The sequence below is a fragment of the Erpetoichthys calabaricus genome, chromosome 8 (assembly GCF_900747795.2).
Source record: "Erpetoichthys calabaricus chromosome 8, fErpCal1.3, whole genome shotgun sequence".
NCBI classification, from domain to species: domain Eukaryota; kingdom Metazoa; phylum Chordata; class Cladistia; order Polypteriformes; family Polypteridae; genus Erpetoichthys; species Erpetoichthys calabaricus.
In genome coordinates, this window is record NC_041401.2 from 1,248,568 (window position 1) to 1,264,124 (window position 15,557).

General features: G+C 50.0%; 2 protein-coding genes across 2 annotated transcripts in view; one reads left to right on the forward strand and one right to left on the reverse strand.

Annotated features, from left to right (window-relative positions):
• Window positions 1-4,912, reverse strand: mdh1b (malate dehydrogenase 1B, NAD (soluble)). Its single transcript, XM_028808154.2, has 9 exons — window positions 4,818-4,912; window positions 2,440-2,552; window positions 2,231-2,365; window positions 2,004-2,146; window positions 1,414-1,916; window positions 657-798; window positions 409-569; window positions 194-333; window positions 1-110 (listed from the first exon to the last, which is right to left on the reverse strand). Exons 1-9 carry the CDS (start codon window positions 4,837-4,839, stop codon window positions 63-65), a joined length of 1,407 nt encoding a protein of 468 aa, XP_028663987.1. The 5' UTR covers window positions 4,840-4,912; the 3' UTR covers window positions 1-62.
• fastkd2 (FAST kinase domains 2) overlaps window positions 4,549-15,557 on the forward strand; it is a 26,933-nt gene continuing 15,924 nt past the window's right edge. Inside the window, exon 1 of the mRNA XM_051930979.1 lies at window positions 4,549-4,619. The gene's annotated coding sequence lies outside the window, so the exon portion shown is untranslated. The remainder of the gene's footprint in view (window positions 4,620-15,557) is intronic.

Genomic DNA, 15,557 nt, shown 5'->3' on the forward strand with positions numbered 1-15,557 from the left:
AGGCTAGATGGCACTTTTATTTGTTCCTCTGTCTCAGAGTGGGTATTTGGTGGGCATCCATCTCATGCTGGGCCAGGCGGATTCAGGTGCTTCCAGGCAGCTTCTTTTTCCTAGAAAACAGAAATGAAGGAAATCGATGAGTGACCAGGCTGACCAAGCTGACCTGCAGTGAGTGACATCCAGCGCCCCTTACCAGTGAGAGCTCTGTGACAATGGCTGCCAGCTTCTCCTTGGCTTCTGGGGTCAGCTCCTGGTCAGTGGCTACCATCCATGTCCCGCTGCTGAAGTACACTGGCACTGCAAAGACGAGCCCGGCGGGCACCTCAAAGGCACCTGCAGAGGCACAGAAGCGTTTAGTGGCCGGAAGGCTCGGACTACGGCCCCCCTGGGCGTTTGTGTTCACCTTACCCTCACTGACCACCCCGAGGGACTGCAACCCCACAGCGATGGACTGGCCGAACCACTTCTGCAGAAGAGTGACCACAGCGTGGATGACGGGCAGGCTCCTGTGTCCTTGGCTCGGTGACAGGCTGTTGACCACGGTCAGGAACTCCGTTTCTAGCCACTTCCTGCAGGAGAGCACAAAGGGGCCATTAGAGTCACGCAGCTGAGTGGACAGATGACCAAAGAGTCCTGTGGGCCACAGGCTCTCCTACCTGTCGTATATGACTTCCAGGATGGGTTGTGAGAATTCCGGGGGACCCCAGGTGGCGCCATCATACCTGTAGACCCGTGCCCTTGTTAGGTCAATGTGGGTACTGCCGCTGATGTTACCCCACACGGTGACGTTGGTGACACCTGGAAGAGATGAAAGTGCCACCTGAGTGCCAGCACCTACAGTTGGCACTCAATGTGGGAGGTGCTATATAGGGGCCATTGTGTCTACACCACTGTGTCATCAAGTGACTTGGAGAAAATGAAGTCTGCAGCAAGGACAATGGTACTGTACCTCCAAACTAGTGACTTAGGGTGGGTTCAGTTTGGAAAGGTGCCATATCAGGTACCACCCGTTCTGTCTACAGTGTCATCATGAGACTGGGAGTGAGTGACCTCTCCTGCAAGGAGCCTCTTAAACATTGTGAAGTGGGGTCAGTAAGGAAAGGCGCTATATAGTGACATGCTTGGCCTGCTCTACTCTGTCACCATATGAGTCACCTCCCCTGCAAGGACAATTACGCTGTGCCACTAAGTTAGTGATTTGATATGGAATCAATATGGAAAGGCGCTATATAGATGGACAGGACCACAGGTACAGAACTGAAACCGCTGGTGAAGTTTTGGTCACTTTGGATAAAAATGTCAGTTGTATAAGCCAACACCCTGCCAAGTCATTTGGCCAAGAGCGCCACCTAATGGACATACCAGCCTTTTGTTTCCTGGCTGCCCTCTGCAAAGAATCAAAAAGCCTCCCACCTGCTGCATGGACGGCCATTTTTGTGGCCAGGTGATGCTTCACTCGATTCTCAATGTGTGTCGCCAGGGCCACAAATCGGCCGCTTGGGAAGGACGGTGCACTCTGTGCCAGGACGCAGCACTTCAGATTGGCATAAACGGTGGCCGCCACCACCACCCGCACATCCCTGTGGGCATTACTGTCAATCAGGTGTCCATACTCCTGATAGCGCTGAGCCACCCGCTCAATCTGGCTCTCGGGGGTCTGCTGGTTGGGCCCCTCGTCCTCGACTTCATCCAGGAAGATGACCACGTGGGCATCCAAGAAGGCATTGTGAAGGTCTGAGTGCACCTCGACCCCTAGGAGTGGGGGCAGGGCAGTGTCCTCCAACTCCATCTTGAGGGCACACAGCTGCTCCTCGCAGTCACCGCCATCCAGGAGGTGCAGGCTCACCCGCTTCTGGCCAAAGGTGTCACCGTTACAGAGGAATGGCGTCAGGGCATAGGCAGCCAGGCTGAGGGCACTGAGGTGGGAAACAGAGAAGGTCATCAGGGGTCCAGAGGCCTGCATGGTCACTGGTCATTCACTGACCACCTGGGGTCTGCCTTACCTGGTGACCCACACATTGAAGGACTCCACCTGACTCTGCAGCTGCGCCTTTTCTTCCATCAGGGCTGCACACGTCTCCAGGTTCTCAGTTGCGATGTCCAGCATGGTGTCGGTGGGCATGTCTGACGTGACGCCATAGTAGATCTGAAGACAGCAAACATGGGAGAAGAGTGTCAAAAATGTTCAAGAGTGCCACCTGTGCCCACTCACAGCTCTACTGCGGCCCACCTGTGCATGCTCCAGAAAGTCGTTGAAGCCCCCAAGCAGAAGGCCTTTGCCCCCACGGTCCAGCAGTTCCCGCCACACTATGGGGCTCTTGCTGTGCACCCAGCCGTTACTCTGGCACATCTCCTGCAGCCACCGCTGGGGGGAAAAAACACATTGGGGGAATTTGGGCCTCCAGGAGACTCGTCCCAGAATGCCAGGCGGCTGCTCACCTCCCACTCGTCCGGGTGCTGAATGATCTTATGGATATGGAAGTTGGGAAGCATCTTCTCCAGCTTGTCTGCCAGGAGCTCCGCCTTGGCAAAATACGGGCAGTCGGCTTTACCTGGAATGAGGAAAACACAAAACTTGTCATCGCCTCTGGGGGGGGCAGCAGCGAGATGCCAGGGCCATTTACTAAAGGTGAGCCCACTAGGGGGTGCAAAAGAGCAGACCCTGTCAACAAGACATTTGTGAAATCTAAGTTCACTGTTTTTTGGTGCCCATGCCTGCCAGGTCCTGGTGCCCCTGGGCACTTGCCCTTGAACTGGCCCTGCCAGTGAGAACAGCAAAATCATGAGAAAAAGGCAGAAGAGTGAACTGTCTGCACACACTTCATTGCAACAAAGGGCAAACAAACTCATATAGCGCCTTTCACGGGAACACTAGTTTGAGAGGAGAGGAAGCGACATTAGGGACACACAAGGGACACACATTAGGGACACACAAGGGCTGGTGAACTCATATGGTGCCCCCAGAAAGTTTACATTCCACTTAGCAATCATCTGGTAGAAATTGGAGACCCTGATTGAATGGCCTGGCAAACCCAACACAAGCTAATAGACACTTACAGGAAAAGACGCCCCCTGCTGGCACAGCACCTTAGCTTGGCGGACTCCTCAACCTCTGGATTTCCAGTCAGTGGAGCTGAACACTCAGTGGCCGCCACTGTCCAGTTTGTAACCCCTGAGGTGACCAGCTCAGCTGCACTGCCCTCCTGTTACTACTGATGCCTGGGCACAAGTGTGGTGTCCCCTATCTGCTGCTCTCCACTAGAAATGTGGCAACCACATCCCGTGGGGTGCCACCAAAGCCCATCACTCCTCCCAAGCACCTCCTGCTCAACTCCTTGCTTACAGTGCAGCATATGAAAGGCGCTACATCATGTGAACGTTTCACTGAATAAATGCTGTTTTTCTCACAGTACCTCCTTGGCTTGTCCCCCATGATGATGAGATTTAATGTCAACCGACGAACCTCACACATCTGTCTTCATCCAAACTCCAGAAATCATCACAGATCTGTGCACGGATGATGTGAAGCTCCACCCCTCTCCCTGTGATCCTCCTCACAGGCCCAGCTGAGCAAGTAGACCCTGAGGTGCTGCTGCTCTCCACGGGGTCAGAGGACCACTCAAGGTTGTAAGATGTTTCATCTTCCACGTTGCCTTACAGGGGGATGTACCCTTTTCAAATGGCCGTGTAAAAGACGGAGGGGCTTCTTCTAACTCCACCAAGTATTCACATCATTACAGACTCATGGAGGGGTGCCCCCTAGTGGCTGAAGCACTGCACAGTCAAGCACACAGTCGGTCACAGGTTCAATTTGCAACTCAACGCATACATCAGGGAAAGGCGCTATATAAACACAGACGTCTTCTGTCAGGTGGAGAGGGAGCTTAATATACGAGTACGATCACACACGTACATCAAAGAGGGGACCAACACCCTGATACCTGCAAATCCTAGAAATGCCCCTGTGTTGAGCCGAGCCTAGTGTGACAGCCACTATAGACCCTTACGGCCGTCCGCGACCTCAGCTTTCTCAAACGCGTGAATGGAACGTCGCCGAGATGTGCCAGGGGGCGTGGCTTCTGCCCTCTTCGTGCCATTTGGATTGGCAGAGATTAGTTTCTCCAAGTGGAGGGCTCGTCAGATTGCCGAATGGCAGCGCAGTCCTGGGACATTCCTTGGAAGTCGTCAGGGTGTCTGTCACTCGTGTGTCCTCCCGTGGGCAGTTTTAACGCGTTAAGCCCTTTGGTCCTCCACAAGCAGCGCGAGTCATGGCAGAGAAACGGAAATGTCACGTTGGCAATGCACTCACTTCAATGCAAGGTCAGGGCGATGCCAATCGCAGCACAGAGGCCAAGACGGGCACCGACGCCGGACAGGAGGGCAGCCCGTCGCAGGCACCGTCACGAGACGTGCACATACACTTTAAAGTCACTGATGATGCAGGGACGGCGAACCGGGTGAAAACGGGCACGCGCACGGCCTCACACTTGATTCCGCCTCACTGATTGGACGGTCCACGTGACCGTCAGCACACAGACAGACGGCGAACTCAAAGTATCGGTGCACCGGGAGCCTCCTGCGCTAACGCGAGTCGAGCCGCCTTCTCCTTCAGGTACCCGGTTAGTGCAACCGGTCGAAACGCCGACACCTGGCGATGCCACGCGACCCCAGGGCTCTTGTCCCGACATCCCGCTAGAAGTGGACTTGTCCCCAGAGGTCACTCACACAGCTCATCGTGCGGCCCTGCACTGTCACCCGCGCCTTGTAAGACTTCAGCCCTTTTACGCTTTAGCCTCGTCACTCGTACTTTCTCTTACCGGCCAATACGAACTTTGCCATGTCGCCCAGGTGTTTGTCTCTGTTGCCTGGTAACGACGTCGCGAGAACGAGCACGTGGCTCGGTGGGCGGTTTGTTTTCGTGCGCGTGCTCGAGTCTGCGTGTTAATGTCAGACGTCTCGTCCGAGGAAGGCGCTCCTCAGAAAAGCCGCTTGGAGACCCCCGTTACGAAGTGTGTGCAGAACGCGAAGGTAAAAGCGGCGGTTTGGTACACGCAGGTGGTCGGCATTCACCAATCAGAGGTCGAGCCGTCGTCGCTGTTACTGATGAAGTCATGAGGACCGGGAGCTGAGCTGAGCCACGGACCGGGACACTTGGGGGCCACAGCGCCGAGTGGATAAAATCAAAACGAAGACCACGAAAGGCTGCCGACAGACATGGCTCAGGGATCAACGGGTTAAGCGCCAACACGAAGAAGAATAAAGAACTAAAAAGACAAAGACGCGCAGAGGAGAACAATAGAAATACAAAATACATTTGCAAACCTTTACGCTGGTATGGGGCCGCTTTGGCATTAAGGTTTACTGAGGGTAGACTGGGGGGCAAAATGGCCAATTTGTCCATTTCTCATGAAATGTCCCACACAATAAAGTGGGCGGGAAGTGAAGGGGTCTCGAGAGGAACCCACCGCATGTGTTCAGATTGAGCTGCGGTCTCAAGCACTAAGGGGACATCTTCTGGGGTCACAAGGGAGCATTGTCACTACATGTGTCACCTTCTCCTGTGACCCCACTTCCTCACCTGTCCAAGAAGCCCCACCCCTTATAAGAAAGTGGCCAATTGGTTTGAAGCTGCATTTCTTCCAAGGACCCCTTTTTGTTTCACAGCAGGGCCACTGATTGATGTCCTGTTTTGTGCTTCTTTTATTTTTCATTTCTCTTTGCTTTTTAGAAGATGGGGATCAGCAGGGTGGTCCCCCACCTCATTGTGTTGTCTCCCATCATTTTATTACAGCATGTATATAAGTAGGCACAAAAATGACAAAGGCACATGTGGACCCCCAGAGTCACTTCTGCCAGTCCCTGTATTTGTCCGTTTCCTCCACTGTCTCAGTGTCCTCTCCTACTTTGTTGGGGGGGCTCTGGATGGTGTGGTGAAGCTGAAGCCCCTCGGTGCCGTGTATTTGGGGCTCGACTGCTGCTTGTCCTCCTCTTCTCCTGTGTTGTCTCGCTCACACAAGCCCTCCTGCCTGGCTCTCCACATTTGATGGTTTCAACTGCCAGGCTGTGGCGGCTCAATCTGTGTGTCCTTGGGGATTTTTATGATGACCAGGTGCCACTGCAGGGTGGTATAGCATCCCAGTTTGTCACCACCAAGTGATGAAATGACTTTTGTTTCTGATGCCCGTGTCTGCTGTCCTTCCGTGTCATTGGTGGAGTTCAGGGCTCTGCAGGTCTGTGCCAGGTTGGCAATGGCACCTGCTTTCATATTTGACTCATGGTGCTTCTTTTGCAGGTGGTCCCAGTATTTTAGGGGTCTCTTTTGTATTGTAGGTAGCAGTGAAAGGTTCCCTCTTCAGCTCTGTAAAGGCTGATGGTATTTGCAGTCCCTTACGGTTCATGCAGCGTTCTTAGGCTCTGATTGTGGTCTTGTTGCTGTTGCTTATTGGATTTGAGTGTCGTTTTGCTGCGGATCGCCTTTAAGGCAAATCCTTTTTGCTTTCCTTGTTGATAGTTTTTTAGTATTTTGTTATTTCTGCATTTTTGTTAATAAATCCTCTTTTAGAAAGATCCTGGTGGTACTTGTCTCTGTACATGGTCCCCCCAACTTGTAAGACACATTTTGAGATTTCTGAGGCTTTGAAAGCCTGTTCTCCAATGTGAGGCCTTGACAGGCCTGGAGCCTCCCAGTTTCCTAGGGTCAGGCTCCCCTGGGGTGAGAGCTACTTTGGGGCAGGTCAGTTAGGACTCCAGCCTGTATTTTGTGGGTCTTTTTTTGAAGGCCTTACCTTTTTATAATTTCCCAAGGAGACGTTTAGATACATACAGCCACAGAAATAAGAAACAGAATACAGACCCCCAGGACAAAGAAAACAATCGAGTGCTAAACAAACAAATAAATTAATTAATAAATATATAATGGTGTCTTTTGTAGAAGTAGCATAATGAACTTAAAGATTATAAGCATTTAGTCCGATACATCAGGAGGAAGAATTGAATTGCCTGATTGTAGAGGGCACAAAAGACCCCCAGAGGCAGATTGACTTGGTAGACCACCAGTTTAAGCCCTCAAAACCAAGTGGTGGGGGCCCACCATATCTGTATTTGGTTTCTTTTCTCTTGTGACTTTAATATGCACAAACTGCCCCTGGAATTGTGTAGTTGCACAGGAAGCTGCCGTGTGCTCACAAGTTTACACCGCACAACACTGTAATGTGGAATACCGGAGACATTTTAGTCTGAAATTAGCTGAGCTTGCCATCTGAGACGCATTGAAGTCAAAGTAATCAGCGCAGACGTGAGCCTTAATGTCCTCAGTGCACCATACGATGCACCTGTCCTTGTTATATGCCATTTGGTATGGGATTCGTAAAGGCAGTGCTGATGTTTGTGATGTGCCATCTGTTGGAATTACAAAGACATAGCATCTGGACAGACACACAGGCGCTTCTCCTTTTATTAAGTTGGACAAAGCACCATATGTGGGTGGGTCAGGGGGCTCAGTCTGTAGTGTGGATAACAAAGCAAATCTGATACTTTTTCATGGTTTCTGTTCAAAATATAAACTTCATGTTAGTCACAAGTAACATAAGTGGGTTATTAAGGCTACTCCGTCTGCAGGTCTCAGAATGGCATTAGGACTTTTTCAAATGATTCATTCAAGGACTTGATTTTAACAACAGTGTGCTTGCAGGTAGACTGACAGACGTGTCACTGGTCCTTTTGACAAATAGATAGATAGATAGATAGATAGATAGATAGATAGATAGATAGATAGATGATACTTTATTAATCCCAAAGGGAAATTCACAGATAAGGAGGTGCCATCCATCACAGGGCCACCAGAGGGCGCCACACACCATTTAAGAACTAAAAAGTCTGAATTAGCGTCCGCCGCACGAACTTGGGGGGTTTGTGAGAAACGTAAAGACTTACATCATGAGACAGAAGAGTCAAATGGGGGCTTCTGTCTACATGTTTCAAGTCTAAATATTGTTGATTGTAATTGAACTTTGTCATTTTCACCTTCTGATGGAGGTCCACAGAGGTCTCGTAAAAGATCAAAAATCCAAAATAACCTCTGATTCCTAATCAGTGAGCTTGTAATAGTCTGAAACGATCCCCCATAGGTTTGAAATGTGTCACTTTGAACCTCCTCGGAGTGGCCCTTAGAGGGATCGGACCACCGGTACAGAATCAGATCTCATAAACAGCATCATATTGGTGATCAGCAACCTCGAAACGGCAGCAGACGACACTCCACACGTCTACATTAGTGAACCCCATTACTCAACGTTTTATGAACTTTGACCCCACGTATCCCATTAGGGGGTCACTCGATGTCCACAACTCCAAATCCTTTTGATCATTTTTGCTGAAGACCAGGGCCTTCTTACCAGCATCATAATAATAATAATACATTTTATTTATATAGCGCCTTTCCCACACTCAAGGCGCTTTACAGAGTTTAAGAAAGAATGGCAGGGTATACAGTATATAGCATTGTACCAAACCAAATAAATAAATGAAGAAGAGTAAGATAGTGAATTGAGAGAAAAGCCTAACAGACAACGTAATTGATGGTCTCGCACACACACACACACACACACATACACACACACACAGAGGTTACATGAGCATCTTGACATGGAGGTAAACTGAGAGAAGGGTAATAAATAATCATAGGACCCCCCGGGCAAAGTGGTGCACTGGGCCCCTGACTTGACAGCATAACAGAAACACACATTGGCATCAGAAACATCGTGGACCCCTGGCCAGTGCCCATTGTGCCCAATCATCAAGACAGTCCTGCTGAAGACCTCCACTGGTTTGGTTTTTATCATAAGGGCGTCATTTCCTACAGAAAAGTAACGTCTACAAATGGCCTAAAAAGGGGGGCTTTTCAGGTCTAGAGGGTCAAAATAAGGGGGCCGACTTATATAACTGGACAACGGTGTAAGTCAGGAGCAGGGGCATCACTAATGTCAGCACACACACACACACACACACTCTGTGATACAGCAGATGTGGCTGCAGGGGGGGCCGGGGGTCTCATTGGGTCGACAAGTTCCCCCCTTGGAGTTATCGCATTGTGAGAATGCCATCAACGGCTTGTGAACATGTGCAATGGACAGGTGGGGGGGGGGGGGGCTCTCACTGATCAGGGGCTAAAGCCCTAGAAGCCCCCCACCAATAACACAAACTGAACGTTTCCCGTTCCTCCAGAGTCTGAAGAAGTTTATTGTAAAATGTGAAACGCTGCCCACCTTCTAAGCATCTTTGATTTGGTTTTGTTTGCCATAATTTTGAATTTTGGAATAATGTTGAAATAACTCGACATTTATTTTCATTTTTTTATTGATAACAACGAATTCTGATGTGATTTGCATAAATTATTATACCAAAAAACGCCAGTTTCTCTAGAGATTACATCTCTTTGCTTTAATGTTAGGGTGGCACGGTGGCGCAGTGGCTAGTGCTGCTGCCTCGCAGTTAGGAGACCCGTCTGGGTGTTCGCTTCCCAGGTCCTCCCTGCGTGGAGTCTGCATGTTCTCCCCGTGTCTGCGTGGGTTTCCTCCCACAGTCCAAAGACATGCAGGTTAGGGGCACTGGCCATCCTAAATTGTCCCTGGTGTGTGTATGCCCTGTGGTGGGATGGCACCCTGCCCGGGGTTTGTTTCCTGCCTTGCGCCCTGGGATTGGCTCCAGCAGAACCCCGTGACCCTGTAGTTAGGATATAGCGGGATGGATGGATGATTTTATGTTAGAAAACAAACAAGACGGCCTTTTAGTTAACGTTCTTTATAATTTAAGTACAACTGTATAAGTAAATGTAAGCATGTAAACAACTCCTCCTTTCTCAATTTTTATAAATGACTTGAATTATTTTTCTGAACAAAACGACAGTTGAGAACTCGATACATTTAATACATTTATTGGCTTTTTCAGATTTTTTACCCGAATATAATTGATTGTATTTTATCAGTTTGTAGTTACGTATCTTTACTTCTTATTCTTACGGTTTATGTAAGTTACGCCTGTTTTTAATTCTAATGATTAAAATTGTTAATTATATTGTGACATGTGCTTCATCGGTTGTATGCTGTAAGTCAATAAAGAAATTAATAATAAAAAAATAAGTGCACAAGCCACACTCGTGTCATTTTGCGAACTTTGACGGAAACTGCCGAAGACGGTCCGATCGCAAACCAATAGGAAACACGTTCGTCACGCGGGGCACGCCTCCTTCCGGCAGCAAGCGCGGCGCGTTCCGGTCATGTGACTGTGTGTCATGGCGGCGCAGAGGGAGACGCGTGAAAGCGAAGCGGCGCTCTGAAGGTTAGAAGTCCCGCCGTGTCTTGTCGTGTTTGCACGTCAGGTACGTGTCGCCTGGGATCCTCCGGTGCTTTCATTGGCTGTTTTCCTGAAGCGTTGGTGCGCTCACGGGCTCTTTCTTTAACGGATCCTGGCTGGCGGGATAGGGGGTTCAGAAATGTAATGTTTCTAATGGAGGAATTAAAGGACTTCACAAAGGCAGAATTCTGTTTGGAAGGATGTGTGATCTGTGCGGCTGGTAAGGGGCCCACATGAACGGCTTCACCTCGCACGTCCTCGTAGATTTCGAGTTCCTTCACCTTCCAGACGCGGTTGTGTCCGACAGAATTCGCGGCATCGGATTATTAGGGGTCGAGCGCAGGCATTTTAAACATTTGTGTCTTTAAATTTAGCCTCCTAATAACACACATCAGCGCACTCTGTACACGTGGCGATGAAGACCCAATAAAAGTATAGCGGGGGTCTGCAAACGTGTGACCCCAAAGGTCAGTAATAAACTCAACAGTTCTTCGAGGGCCAGACATCTTGAGGGTCTCAGACCGTTGGTGTGTGTGTGTGTGTGTGTGTGTGTGTGTGTGTGTGTGTGTGTGTGTCTCTGTCTGTCTGTCTGTCTGTGCTTCTCAGCAGGTGAGCGGCCAGTGGCTGGGGGTTCATTTGGACTGTGCAGTCCGTAGATGACCATCAGAGAGGCCGGATGGCCCCCGTGACTGTGACATTTGTGTCTTTAAATTCAGTCACATAGTAACACAAATCACATCAATTCACATCATGTGAATTTCCCCTTGGGATTAGTAAAGTATCTATCTATCTATCTATCTATCTAGTGTTGATGAGGACCAAATAATATAATAAGTGGGTACACAAACATGTGACCCCAAAGGTCAGTAATAAACTCAACTCCCCTTCAAGGGCCAGACATCTTGAGGGTCTCAGACTGTTGCTGAGGGGTGTGTGTGCCTCTCAGCAGGTGAGTGGCCAGTGACTGGGAGTTCATTTGGACGGCGCAGTCCACAGATGACCATCAGAGAGGCTGGTTGTCCGCCTCGACATTGTGGTGCTCATCCATGAGAAGGTCTGGTGTGTGAGCTTCACTACCTGTAATAAGAGCTCCACCTGTTGCTTTCAGAGTGGCCCCTTACTAAATGTAACCCGATGACATTCTTTGTATTTGAAGTTCAAAGCTCTGTTGCTTTACAAATCGACGAGCTCCAATTGAGGGGCAGACGGTGGGTGCTGAGTGAATTGACCATCATGTCGAAATGATTTTCAAAGAGCCTAATGGCATTTATTTTTTCCTTTTTTGCTGGAGCAGGTTTCTCGAGATGCCGGTGTGTAATTTGCTTTTTAAAATTCTGCCCAGACTGTTTTCCCTCTAATTTAACGCAGACGTATCTCAAATGCCTTGACGCCGCTCTTGAAATCACACACGTGGTTTGGCTGAATTCTCATTAATGGCTTCAGCAGTCAGGTTGGCCACTGCCTGAAGAGCCTGAGCCACGTGATTTGTGTGGAGCTCGTATGAGACACGAGGACCCTGATACCTCCCACCCACACAAAGACTGGCCCAATGCTCGGAGCAGGAAGCGTTCAGGTGGTCCTGGCAACCCTTGTACTTCTGTAGTTTGGGTGAGAGACTTGTGCATCGTCACATGTAGTAACACATGTGACAGTAGGTGGCAGTGTGGCGCAGAGGTTAAGGCTTTGGACCTCAAATCCCACCACTGACACTGTGTGACCCTCCAGCGAGTCCAAATTAGTGAAAGTACTGTGAAGGCGAGATCGGAGTGAAACAAACTAAATGACAAAACGTGCTGAGCTCTTTGTGAAGACACGAGTGTTGTTGGGAGTGATGGCTGAGGCACAAAGGAACGCATCCAGCAAAGGGGTTGGAGTGGTGGGGATCGGCTAGAGAGCAGCAGTAACAGGAGGCGATGCCCACGAAGCACCAGGAAGCAGGATTGGTGAAAGCAGAGGGGTGGCATGTGGCTGGCTGGTGTGGTGGAGTGAAGGAAATGGGGTATGGAGAAGGGCGTGGAGGGGAGAGCAGTTGTGTTGGGCAACTGGAGCTGTGACGAGGTGGTCCCTCTACAGATAGGTACTGATCTGATGAGCTGCAGGGTGGTCCAGCGATGCTGAGTTATCTTCTGAGGTACCTGCACCCAGGTGGAATGTCCTTGAGAGTGGTGGTTGTAGTTCAGGTGTCTGGGAGTGGACCTTTGGTGCCAGAGTGGTCTTTGATTTGAAGAACTTGAGGAGGGCCGAGTCAGCTGGTTGTGGAATTGCTGCCTTTACCTGATCGTACGTAAGAAGCACCGACAGGCTGTGTGAGTGCAGTGCAAGGCGTTTCCTCGGCCATAGGGTGGGTGCTGATTTCTCAAACAGTAAGGGGTGCTGAGGCTGACTGGAGCACCAGATGTCCCGTCAAGACCACACGAGGTGAGTCATTCTGTTGGGGGGCCACCTACTGAGATTAAAGCAAGAGGAAATGCCTCCGCCTTCAGGCGTAGTTTAGCCCGTTTGTTCTTGATGACCCCATTGTCCCTTGTGTACACAGCCTGGGTCGCTGTCATGTTTATAGCTCTCACGGGGTCACGTGATGCCAAGTGGACGATGGTCATGTGTTGTACCAGCACTAGAAAAGTCTTCTTATAAGGGGGTGCCACAAGCAAATCCTCAACCACGCTAATCTGCGTGGAGGCACCTTAATGTGTCCAACTTCATGTTTATGGGTCGTCGGATGAGCAGGACGTGGTGAGATGATTGAAGGGTTCACATCAATGGCCGACACATTGGCACAAATCTCGTTTTCTAGTATACAAGGGGGCTCCACCCCCTGCTCGCTTCGCTCGCCTACCCCTGGCGTTGGGTATCCTGAAATACATTAGTCGAGCTCGTTCGTTTTGAACCCGTGCCTGCTTTGCTTCCGCAGTTTCAGTCGCGCGTTGTAGGCGCCTGTGTTCATTGATCTTATCTAGGTGGGCTCGTGTTTGTATCGTTGAGCTGTATTGTGTTTGAATTTGGTGTAAAGTGTTCAGCGGTTTGTACAATCCCAAGCAGCACATTATTCCTAACTTCACTCCGCAGTAGTGCCACTCACAATATGGCGGTGACACCTGCGCCTTCCGTACTATCTTTGTGGACCTGTGGGGCCTCCGTAGCCTCTCACGTTTGACTCTGGGGTGCAGTGCAGAATCCTCTGTTGTGTGTGGCTGTGTCGTTAGTCGTTAGCTATGGGCGCGTTGTTGCTTCATTTCTCATTCACGTTAGTTGAGCTCTTTCGTTCTTGGGCCATGACTTCTTTGTTCGCGGTGGATACAACTTCGCGTGTGGTTTATGAGACACTCGCCTGCGCAGTACGTCTCATGGTCCCATCGCCGTGTACCTGCGTCCATATCCGGTTTATTCTCGGTTAGTAATATGGATGGTTACTCGGTCCTTGTAACGGGTGCAGCGACTTTTGCTCTGGGAGCTCCATAAGCAGACTAAAGACTACAGTTCAGTTCACAAAGCGGGTCTCTTCTTGGCGTGCCAGTAGACACCGAGAGGGCATGTGTGCTACTGGAGGGTCCTGCTATAACAGTCTGGGGAGGCCGTGAGGGGCTCCTTCCACTTCCACAATCCGTGTGCTTTTATTAGATAGTGGAGCTCAGCTTTAATAGTGGAACAAGTTGCACTCGTATCACCCAGAGACCCCCATTCCTGTCCTCCTGCAGTGGCTGTTAAGACGGGCGCCCAGCAAGTGTACAAGAGAAGGCAGCTGAACTGAGACCGAGGGCCACTGCATATGTCACCTGCCTGAGCCCACTATGTCCAGTGATCCAGCAGCTCTGGTTATTCACTCGTTTTTTTTGGCTTGCTGGTTGATTCCCTTGCACTAAATTTAGGAGATCTTGGAATGCGTCCCCCCCAGCCGTCTCCGCTTGGTGCAGGACTTGGTCCTCCACCTTCAGGACTTGAGCCTTTAATTCTACTCATCCTTTCACTCGCTGGGGGATTTGAGCCCCCTCGTCTCATTTCCATTTTTGTAAAACCTCGTCTGGGCCGGACCCTTAGCTCTTGGCTGTGATTGGCTGTGACACGACCCCGTAATAAATTGTGCCTGACTCGGCCAATCGCCTTTCTGACTTTCACCGTAGTGACTCTCACAAGCAGCCAGGCCTGAGCCCTCACATGCGGGATTTCACATTAAAAACAGAAGAACGAGTTAACGAGACTCGACTTTGTATTTTTTTGTGTTTCTGCTGACATTCCCATCCAAAAATTAAACTCCAGAGTGTCCCACGTAAGGTCATTCTGACTACGCTGAGGGATTTGTTGTGGGAGAATTGGCAGAATGATTCAAGCGCCATGTATTCCTGGGACATGTGGTGAAGCACAAGACATCTGCAATGAACAGACTCTCTGCTTCTGAAGGTGGGCTGGCGCTGGTGGGCTTCTATATCTATAGCAAGCATGAGAGACCTGGTGACAGGAGCTTTAGAGTGCATGTTGGTTTGTCGGTAGGATTTGCAGAGACCTCGGAGCATAACGTACTCTTAGGACGAGTAACGAGACGTGGCAGTGAGGGTAGTGGTCATGGCACCACCTGAGGTCCTCCGTGTTACATGTGAAACTCAAACCAACATTCAGACGTGGCTGAGGGTGGACATAAGTGCTGGCTGGTCACCCCGTCATTGACGTCTGCAGATGTGAAGTTGAGATGAAGGATTGCTTTTTATCTTTAGGACATGTGACCTGATGGCGTCGGGCAGCAGCAGGACCTGAGAATGGAGTCCTGTCTGAGAGGAGACCCTCTGCTTTCTGCGGTCCTCGCCTGCTAAACAGGTCTGTCCGATCAGCCTGTCCTCACCTTGTTCTTTTACTGCTCCATTTTGTAATTCGATTTCTTCTCTTTTTTTGTTGCTGACATTAAGATTTCCAAACCTGGCCAGCAGAAGACAAGTAGAGACGGGCTTGGCACGAGATTTGTGAAAGGGTGACGTCCTGGTAGGGTGGACTCGGCTAAATAAATAAAAAGCTGAGCCGCTGTGTTGTCCCTTTTTGCAGATGGCTGCTGTATTGTCACTGAAAGTCAGTCACTGATTGTCCCCACATATTTCAAACTGTCGACGGTCTCCACTGCCCGCTCTTTCTTGTGGGCTATTGGGGTTTCTTCTAAAACGGATTGTTAGTTCCTTAGTGTTTGTAACGTTTAGGTGTAGAAAAGCCTCATCTCCCCAGTTAAC